This window comes from Labeo rohita, unplaced genomic scaffold (genome assembly GCF_022985175.1).
Source record: "Labeo rohita strain BAU-BD-2019 unplaced genomic scaffold, IGBB_LRoh.1.0 scaffold_1684, whole genome shotgun sequence".
In the NCBI taxonomy this organism is placed as follows: Eukaryota; Metazoa; Chordata; class Actinopteri; order Cypriniformes; family Cyprinidae; genus Labeo; species Labeo rohita.
The window spans coordinates 4015-15681 of NW_026127873.1; the positions used below are offsets into that span (position 1 = coordinate 4015).

General features: G+C 34.5%; 1 protein-coding gene across 1 annotated transcript; it reads right to left on the reverse strand.

The window, feature by feature from the left end:
• Positions 1–566: 566 nt before the first annotated feature.
• On the reverse strand, positions 567–11436 carry LOC127158760 (uncharacterized; the record flags this gene model as incomplete). Its single annotated transcript, XM_051101768.1, is given in 8 exon segments — positions 567–4441; positions 4443–5240; positions 5242–5699; positions 5904–7280; positions 7626–8334; positions 8596–9267; positions 10626–10771; positions 11424–11436. Coding segments are annotated over 8 exon segments (8048 nt in total), but the record flags the coding sequence as incomplete, so codon positions are not given.
• Positions 11437–11667: the final 231 nt, after the last annotated feature.

Sequence of the window (11667 nt, forward strand, 5' to 3'; positions counted from 1 at the left end):
ACAGATACATAACTTATAATGTGCGCTTTTCTGTGGCCAAATTGAAAATGTAGATGTTTGTTACAGAAAGACCAATATTTAATATAATGTAATTATAAAATATTGTTTAGCTAATGTGTATAACTGTACAGTTAGTGAACTTTTCAAGGTGTTGATTCAGACATATAAATAAATAAATATTCAAAATATAAATGTTCTTGCAATGCAGGAAAAGAAACCATTCTTGTTAAAGGTATAGTTGTACAGTAGGGATGTATTCTCTGTCTGCTTCCTTTGTGAAACAAGTTGGTTTAATATCTTACACTGACATTTTCATGTTGCAGTAAAATGCACTGCAATACAGCTATATTTGGCTTAGCAGAGATAAAGTATGCACAGGGATGTGAATTCTCTCTCCACCTCCTTCACCAAATAAAGCTTTGTAAGTACTAAAAATTCTGTTTCTACCTTGCAGTGAACACGCACTGCAATACAGCTATATTTGGCTCAGCAGAGATAAAGTATCCACACGGATGTGAATTCTCTCTCCACCTCCTTCACCAAATAAAGCTGAACAGTAAACCTACAAATCGTCAAATTCTGCTTCATCAGTGTTAAAAAATTTAGATGTAAAAGAGCATAAAATACCCTCATGGTCACTGAAATATGTTGGAAGCACCATTGTTTCTACGTCATAATGTGTTGTCTTCACATAAACATGATCAATTAGTGTTCCTTTTTCTGTTGTGGCTTGTGTTACATGCTGAATAAACCCTCTGTCTGTTATAAACTTGCAGATTGTTAAAGACTTTAAAATGTTATCATTGAAATCTCCCATGACAACAGTTGTAGTACTTACAGATTCTACAAAATCAAGCAGTTTGCCTAGATTTTCTTTAAACAAAGACATGGGATATGACGGTGGCCGATAAATAGCTACTATTAATATATTGTATGTAGTGTAGCTGCAAACTAAACATTCTAAATTGACATTTGGTACCTGTACAACATTATGTGCCAAATTGTCTGTGGTATACATACCAACACCACCATGTTGTTGACCTTTTATTTCACATAAAGTTGGATTACTGTAAGTATAAGCTAAACTTCTGGGATGGCTATGAAAACTATAACCATCAATCTTTACAGTTTCAAATGAGATATTGTCAGGTAACCATGTTTCAGTTATAGCAATGCAGTTAGGCCTCAAATGCTGTATACACAAAATCAAATCGGCTAAATGTTGGCGTAAACTTTGCACATTCATCAAAAATACACTAAATGCTTGTTCATTGACCTTGTAATTTGGTATATTTTTAAGAAAAAATGTAGGCATGTTTTCTACTGCATCCTTAATGCTGTCTTTACAGTATATTACCTTTTCTTCAAAATCCTGAATAATCAAACCTGATAAAGTTCTAACACGACTTAATGCCACATATGCCTGTCCAGGTGCAAATATTTTTTTAAGGGATACAACAGCTTCATCAACACTAATTCCTTGTACTTTGTGTACTGTACAAGCCCAAGCAAGTTTTAACGGAAACTGACGTCGCAGTCCACCTTTACTATTAACTTTTTCCTCTTCTGGTTTAATACCTGTAGAACCCATTACAACTTCTGAAACAGATATACAAGATTTTCTTCTTTGTGCACCAACCAGATGGTCATCAAATTTGACATACACTGTTTCAGGAAACTTATCATTGTTAGAATAAACGATGTTTGTTACTGTGCCACATGCCCCATTAACCAGACCATCCATGACATCTACATTTTTACACAACATTACACGAGCACCTTTCCCTATAAGCAATGTTTCATCCAAACATGTATTATACATTTTTGAATGATGACCACTCTTCAATTCATGTTTTCCTGTCTTGGTATTAATTATAAAATCCTGAGCATCTATTTCAAAATATTCAGGACAAATTTTAATTAGCTGTTTAACATTATGCTCACTCACCTGTCTGTTTGTGGGAAATATGTGCAAAGCTGAGCTAATTTCACCGGTTTCACATTTTTTCAATATATCAATGTCACTATTGAGCATTGGGGTCACTTTTGTACGAATTCTTATTCTGTTTAATAACTCAGCAAAAGTATTATCTTTTTGTCTAACTATGGTTTTCAACTCAACAACTGAAAACAGATTAGACCACAGGTTAATACCAATATTGTCAACATACAATGGTTTCCCCTTCACTGGAGGTAACTGAAAAAAATCTCCAACAGCAATTATGCTAACATTTCCAAAGGGAGAAAAGTCACCTGTTTGCTTTATCTGTCTCAGTCTACCGTGAATATATGCTAATAGATTGTGATCAACCATTGATATTTCATCAATTATCAAAATCTGCAGATCACTATATTTAGCACGCAAACAATTGAGTTTATCTTCACCCAAAGGTGTGTATGGTAAGCGAACATCTTTCCCAATGCTAAAACTGTGGTGAATAGTAGCTGCATGCAAATTATAAGCAGCAATTCCTGTAGGGGCAGTAAGCAACACACAAATATTGTCAGGATGGCGACACACTGTTGACAATAACCTCATTGCTTCATACTGAATAGCTTTTATTAAATGGCTTTTTCCTGTCCCTGCACCACCAGTAATAAAAACATGTAATGGATCTGGATTTTTCCCCATTATCTTATCTAAGCACCATTGTCGAATCTGATAAAAAATAGATAACTGTGTATCATTCAAAGATCTAATTAAGGCTAGACCATCACTTCTGCACATTATATTATTTTTCTTTTCTAAATGAGCAACCTTTTGATTACTTGATGCTAAATCTGGAATATTTTCATCATCTTCTTCCACTAGTTGTTTTTTTTCTTTCATTTCCTCCTCACACATTAAACGTTCTATCTCTAGCTCTGGACATAGTTCACACCAGCCATCTTCTATTATACCATCACTATCAATTGTATTCTGAATATTATCCAGTTCATCTGCCTCCAATTCAAATCTCTTTCTATTTAAGTCAACAACTGACTTCACTGAATGTCTAGATCCATCACAAAATGTCACATGACCAGACTTGTAAAACTGTTCAAATGTTTCAAAATTGGGAGGTTTCAGCTCCATATCTAAATGGTATGGGAGAAACAACTGCATAATACTTTGATAAAATGATTCTGGATTTGTTTCCTCAGAAAACCGCACATAACGAACAACGGCTGGCTGTGTTCGTGTTCTTTTGGTAATAAAACCACAACCATTGTTTAATTTAAGCGGAGTTTTGGATTTTTCATTTTTACTTAAAATACGATATTCTGATGCAAATGTTGCCATACACATATCATTCAAGTCCTTTGGTCTATTCTTATAACGATCTACAATACTAGTCATCCACATTTCTTCAGCTGTAAGCTCATGTGTTGCTGCCTTTTTCCTCAACACATTTAAAGGAAGACTCATTTTAATTACATTGTCTCCAGTTGGCACAAACACAACTTTCCTTGAACACTCCTTCAGTGGCATATTTGTTAATCTGTACACAGATTCTTGAGCACAAACATCTCTGTTATGTAAATAAACACTGCCTAGGTTTTTCAGTGCATCTTTTGCACTAATATTTCTCTCTTTACATGCTTCTCTTTGTGCATTACCCAACAGCAACCCCATCTCCCTTTCTGACTTTGATATGTAAGAAATTATGTACACCACACATGCATATGCATCAACAACATACTGGATATCTAAATTTGCATTCCAACATTTTAACAGTGGCTTGCTATATTGATTGACCCAAACCTCATTAACCTCTCTTTTCAAAACGATTTGTGTATTTCGACTAAATGATTTATATGCAGCCTCAAAACTTGCTTGATTTATACCTAAATGTTTAAACAAATGTTCAACACTATCATAATTACAGTTATCATCTGAAAGAGTCTTCTTAATTCCTGACAAAATCTCACCTGCCTGTTCTTTTTTCATTTTAAAATTACTTTGACCTTGATTATCACATACACATTTTCTTAAAGTATCACTGTTATCTACCTGACAAATACACTTTTTTTCTTCATGACTTTTACCACGACATATAAATGTTCGAGCAGATGGAGGCCTAGGAAAATTAAAACGACAAACAGTGTTTTTCTTTTTACAACTTTTAGAATGTCGCTTTGAATGCTGCTGCACAGATGTCACTACGTCCAATAAACTGTCATCCGACGATGGCAATTCACATGTTACATATTTATCAATGAACTGAATTACCTCTTCATCTGTGTTTTTATCAATCAATGGGGCATTCTCAATCCAAAACAGGCAGTGTACATGAGGTGAACCACGTTGCTGAAATTCCACACGATAAAAGTAATCCTTAATTTTACCTATTGGATGAGCTGAAGACATAAGTACCTCTCTTAAAAAACAATGCCACCGAAAATCAAACATTCTCGCCGCAGTGACAGGATTGCGACGCAACAACTCACACCTGTCTGCCCCACTCTAATTCCTCAACTGTTTCTGTTCTCCCTTCCTGTTTCAAGATACTAAAAAGAAGATTTTTCCATCGCATATCAGCAGAAGAAAATGAACAAAACCAAGTAGGGACACCAAGCTGACGAACACAAGCTAGAAGGTCATCTTCTCTACAAAACCCATTTAGCCAAGCTTCATTAAATTCTACATCTTTATAATGCACATTTATCTGTTTTAAACATTTTAATGCTTGTTTTATATGCATAGTATCAACAAACTGATATTTATAATGTCCTTTATAAGTTAACTTTCGCTTCAATTTTACAGGCAACAAAGATCCTTCCATACTGGAAAGTGGCAACAAATTAGAAGTCTGCACAATATTTGCAGGAACACATGTTACAGGTCCATGTACTCCATTTTGCCCTCCTCTAGGTAATGCTAACATTTTCATAAATGGTATATGCAAAGCTATCAAATGTTGTTCTAAGCTATTCAAACATGCCAATTCTGGTGGAATAGGTTCAACTCTCAAATTGTTTGACGAACATTCAGGTGGCATTTCACCTTTATTGAGCTTATAATGGCATGTGTAACAAATCCATAGATTGCCTCTTGGTGTATTGAGCAAGTGACAAGGCATTACACAGTTCTTATTACACTTGTGTAAATATTCCTCACTTATACATTTATCTAAAATCAATCCTATTACCTTTTTCTTATAATAATCTCTATTACAATTTAAAACCTGATGTTTAAACAACAATCGTTGGCAGACACAACACACAAAATCTGGCCCATGTTTTGCTAAATCAAAAAAATCGCTGCATAACAAAATCTAACTGTTCTGCTTTCACTTTAATTTGTTGCCTTTTAACTTTCATACCCACTTTAACACGTTTTTTATGCTCAGGGTTCCCATGATATTTTCTAATACTAATGGCCTTTACATGTTGCCTGTGAATCTGGTTTAAACTATATTTCCTCTTACTATATTCCATCACCCTTTTTTTGTGCAACATATTTTGCTGATACTTTCTTTTGCTCATGTCCTTTTTCAATTCTTTATACAACACATCTCCTTGATATTTCTCTTTACTAACATTCTTTTTCTTTCCCTTATACAACACATCTTCGTGATACATCCTTTTAGTATCATTCTTTTTCTTTTCCTTATACAACTCTTCTTCCTGATACTTCCTTTTAGTATCATTCTTTTTCTTTTCCTTATACAATACATCTTCCTCATACTTCCTTTTGCAAACATTCTTTTTAATTTCTTTATACAACACATCTTTTTGGTACTTATTTTTGCTCATCTCCTTTTTATTTTTCTTATACAAGACATCATTCTCATATTTTATGTTTTTTTGGCTAGCCAATTTCCTTTTATAATACTTAGAAAAACAATAATTGCTATTTGAAATACAAATATTTGCAGTCATATCTGCCTGCCTTTTTGATTCCTTTCTTGGAAAATTACCCACTTTACACAAATCAAAGCAAACCTTCTTATCACCATGTTGGACACATATTACAGGTTCAAAATAACTGTCACATTGTTTTAGATAAATTCCTTGATTTCTCGACACTGTACCCATGCAAATGTATTTGGTCCATTTTTCCCCATTAGATATAAATAGATTAACTCCTAAAGCATTTGCTGTACCTTGAAATTCTACATCTGAAGCACAATATCCTACATATTTCATTTTTGAATTGGTTATATATTCTGAGATTGAAGCATACTCTTTTCCTATTAACTTTATGTGTTCTTCTTTGTGATTTTCCAAATACTTGACAACAGCAAGTCTTACTTTCCGATGACTCTTTTCAGAACCACTAATCACTTGAGCTACTGCTCTAAAAAAACTATTACCATCATTTATAACTTTATGTGTCTTACAAACAATGCCTAAAGACCCATAAACAATGGGTACTTGTACATAATCTCTTTCAAAATCCAAATTTAATTCATTGCATATTGTTTGTGCAACTTCAGTAGATACAGGACTATATTTCAATGTCATTTCACCAGCATTTTTCACAATTTCAACATCAGAATCACCCACAATTTTAGCATCACAATCTACTATCATTCCTGCTGCACATGTCTCATTTGGCACTGTTTTCAATATGCTGTGTTGTTGTTGTTGTTCACTGCTAAACTGCATTTGCACTTCAACATGCGGTTTCTGTTTTTCCAAACCTAAAACATTAATTTCGTTCTTAATGTGTGATCTAATATAATACCCTGTCATAGAAGATTCACTGGTTTTACAATAGCCATAACAACTCTGTAATTCAGGCTCATAAACACAAACTACAGTTTCATAATGGTTTCCATTGCAGTTTTCTAAGTAGATACTCTGATTTGACAAAAGCTTACTATTGCAAGTGTATTTTAACCAACGACCATCAAAAAACGTAAATACATTGATTCCTAAATAATCTGCTGTTGCTTGTATTTCAACTTCCGTAGCCCAGGTATTAACATGTCGTATTTTAGACTTATTGATGTACTCTGACACTGACGAATACTCTGTTCTCAAAATGTTTTGGTATTTTACACTATCTTTTTCCAACTGTTGCACTACAGCAAGTCGTATTTTTCTGTGATACTTTTGTGTGCCGGTCACAGCTTGAGATATGGCTCGGAAAAAACAGTTGCCATCTGCCACTATACTGTCATTTTTACATGGAACTCCTAATAAGCCAACACGTGTAAACTGCGGTACATTTATCTTTTCAAGGTCCACATTTAAACGTATGCACAAAGTTTGACAGACATTTTTAGAAATAGGACTAAATGTCATATTTTTATTAACTTCATCACTAATAAATTGTACATCTGAACTATCTTCAATAACATCATATCTTTTACATTTTTTCGGAGTGCAATCCCTTACTGAAATCTTACGCTTGTTTCTTACATTTCTATTTACTTTCACAGAAGCCAAATCAAACCCATTTCCAAAACTCTTCTCAGACTCTTTACTACCCTCTGTAGGACTTAAACACTTTGTATGTTGAGCTTTTTTAATTTTTGAAACATCTGACTGTGAAAAATTACCATTCTCCAAAACTAACTCATTGGTGGCAAAAGGCATGTTAGAGCTTCTACAACTCACAGTTGCTCTTTCACAAGACCTGCTTACATGCTGAATTTGTGAATTGCCCAAACAAACTTCATCACTTGATTTACATGTCATTGCTAAAACTCCAGCTATTTCAAAAGGTTTTTGCTTCTCACTAAGCCCTGTAGATAAAAGGCAAATGTGATTGAACAAATCTTTAAGAGAAGAAAAATATACAACAACACTTGTTCCACTTTCATCAATCATGCCAAGAACACTTCGTGCATGAGAGTCAACCAATGCATACTGTCCATTTTGAGAAATTATTGCACATGTACTGCTACACACTGTCAAAAGACATGTGTCATACTGTGCAAAAATCGTTTCCAGTCCAACTGATAGACTGCTGCAGGCACCACTGTCAATTAATTCCCCTTCAACAACATCTACCTCACCACTGACAAACTCACCATATTGAAATAAAAAATTATCTCCATCAATAACAGTCTGTTTGGGTAAATCATGAACACACAACACATTGGACATCTGGCTAATCCTATTGGTATCTCTCAAATCTGTGTACAACTCATCGCCTAAAACTACAACTCTGTCAACATCTTTTGTCTGCCATGAAAACACACTATAAACTTTATGTTTTGCTACACTTACCAAAGCTATTGCCATACACTGAAGGCCTCCATATTTAAACTGTTCATTTCCCTGATGAAATGATCCTCTTATACTGTTTTTAAGTCTGACAAAATTGCTATTCTCAGTGTTAGCTGAAACTTCACTGCTGATATTGCTACTTTCAAACCTGACAGAACTTCCCTCAACCTCAGCTCCAACTTCAGTGGCCATACATTGAAGACCTTCATATTGAAACTGGTCATTCCCCTGATGAAATGATCGTCTTTTACTGTTTTTAGTTATGACAAAAGTGCTATTCTCAACCTCAGCTGCAACTTCACTGGCAATATTATTGCTTTCAAATCTGACCGAAGGATTATGAAACTGAGCAGCACTTTCAATGTCAACAGGTTTGTCTGTAAACACTGTACCACTCTCCAGCTCAGTATCTTCTTGACCCGTCTTCACAGAAATGCTACTAATGGCAAACCACTGTGCATCTAAAGACTTCCTTAGATTCCTGATGTGAACCATCAGATCATTAAGGCATGTGTTAAAAACAGCCACAGATGTGCCAATACCAGATGCCATCCCAAACACATCACGAGTAGCACAATCAACCACCACAAAATAATCTTTGTGATGAATGATAGCACTAACTGCACTGTGAAGGTTTAGCAGACACACTCCATCTCTCAACAAATATTCTTGCAGCTTTTCATACATTACACTCTCCTCTTCAAATGTTCCAAAATCTCTGTACACTGGTAGACCAATTTCTACATTCCATTTCTTGCCAAACACATTGTGCTCCCCAATCAACTTACACAACTCCTTTTTATGGTTTCTTTTCTGGCTCGCCTCATTTACATATGTGGCTAGCTTACTGCCTTCCACACATATGTCATCAACATCTGTGTATACCCATGTACATACTGGAGCAATGACATGTTTGATTGCTGCTACAACACTACATGCAATTAATGCATTCACATCACAACTCAATGGTGCCGCTCGAACATCACTCCCAGCAACAACAGACAGCTGTAATTTTTCTGAACATATGCATGCATTATCATCACTCTTACTCTTGATGGGTCTTGGAGTGCGTCGCATACGAAAACCCTTCTTCTTCGGCATCTACAATACACAGAAAAAAAAAACAGGACTTGAGTAAAAAAAAAAAAATAATAAAAAAATTTAAAAACATTAAACCATTAAATATATTTCCATAAAACCCATAAAAAGATATTTCCCTGAAATATTACTCACTCAAATTGAAACTTTAACTGAAAACTTACTAACAATTAAAATTTATTAAATAATTATAATATTTATCTTCATTGTTATGCACTTATTTTTAGGAACTTGAACTTTGACTTTCAATAAACTTAATACAAACATTCTTATTATCCCATCAAAACACATGAAAATACTTCACTTAAACTTATCACTTATTTAAGATAAGTGATGTTTATCTCTTATTATGCAATCACTTTTATTAATATATGAAAATGTTTATACAATAAATATTGTTTACAACCAGTCAACTTTACAATAATAACACTAAAAAATACTTTAAAGGGGTGCAATTATCCTTTTTCACTTTTTCAATTTTTGTCAGTGTCTGGTGGTATATTTGTTCATTAAAAATATCTATAAAGTTACAAATATCAAACTCCACTCTAAAGGGAGATATTTCATTTTTATAAAACCTTTTTCAAGAACTAAGTATTTAAATAATTAAATAAATTAGCACAATAATTTAATGTATATAGGAGACAGATGCATAATTTCATGTATACAGTAGACAGAACTTGCTACTTTTGCAAGGGGCATGACAGTAATGAATCTAACCTGTTTGGCAATCACAACCCTCTGAACACCTAACCAATCACAACACATTTCATTTTTCAGAAGGGAGGCCTTTGTCAAACCCCAAACTAATCAAGCAATTTTTGACAGGCTGGGGAGAAATGTATTATAATTATGTAAACTACATGAAAAACAATGCGTTTTTCAAACCACCAAGCATCTTCTAGTACACCCCCAAAATGTCATGATATATATATATATGCGGCTCCTCCCACTCCCAAACTATGCGGCTTCTATGAGACTTCCTCATCGACCTGAAACATGTCGCCCTCACGCAGATCTCTCCTGTCACCTGATCCTTACTAGAAACTGAGATATTACTTATAGTTAGTAACGTTTATAAAGTAAAATCCAAAATGTATATTAATAAAAAAAAAATCACATATAAGATGCAAACAATGTACATAAAATGTAACTAGATAGATAGATAAATAAAAAAAAAAAAAAATAAATAAATACAAATAATGCAAAGACATATATAAACTGTGAGAAACGGAGATGGCTAGAATCGATATTCTGATAACATTATAGTATGAGAATACTCACCCTCAAAATTGTCGATGTAACTCGAAATATATCATTTGAAGCCCTTCTCTTTCTTACTGTTGAGCTGGTTGCCTCACGATACGATTAACGTCATTCACAGTTATCCGGGGAAGCTCTTGTAAACAGCGAGTGAAGTATGTCATCCTCTCCTGCGGCATTTTCACACAGTTATCGCCAATAGCGAAAACGGCTTCCGGTGCTGCACCGGATGTAACTGAGCGGGCTGAGACCAAACGCGGAAGTGATCGTGCATAGAGTCAATTCCGGCTCTTTTTACGGAACCGAATCACTTCGCTCTGCTCATTAATAAGATCCAACTCTTTCGTCTCCCAAATGACCTTCATTAGTACCAAATTTAATAATAGTTGGCCTGTGATCAATATGCATATATTTCACTTAAATTATTCAATATAATTTAAGTACTGTATTGTATAACCGTACTGTATTGCCACCAATGCACTGCGACGATTCGAGAGCGGTGAGGTGTCGTCCTCACACGTGATCGCAAGCATACACATGATAGAATATCATTTTATTCTGTCTTATATTAGTATACAAACATTGAAAACGACTCTCAAATGGAAACGGACTCTAAAGAAACCGGCTCATATCCAACTCGAGAAGAACACATCACCTAGCTGATGATTACAAACACAGAAAGCATGAGAAGCGCCAATGGAAAGAATTTACCACGTTTCACATGTGTACTGTTTTCATATAATCGCCTGAATACAAGACCGTTTTCATCAACTTACTGCATACCCTTTCTCTAAACTACAAATAGCCCTACTTATTAATACTCGTGCTAACACACGACGTAACACGTACGCAATGTATTTCTAAGTTCTGGATATTTCATGATCTTACCAACTGACCATGACGTGCCATGTCCGTAATTTTTTTTTACCATCAAATTACCAACTTGCAGCGTTGTCAGTATTTCCTCCTAACCTATTTCCTTCATAACCTACTACCAACGTAAATGCAACGTCGCTTACACGTCATTTAATGACCATCATTTACACGTTCTTTACATGCTACGATTACTAGAATTTGCTATTTAAAAAAGTGCAATTCAGCGTGACACACAAGACTGAAATATGAATATTTTAGAATATA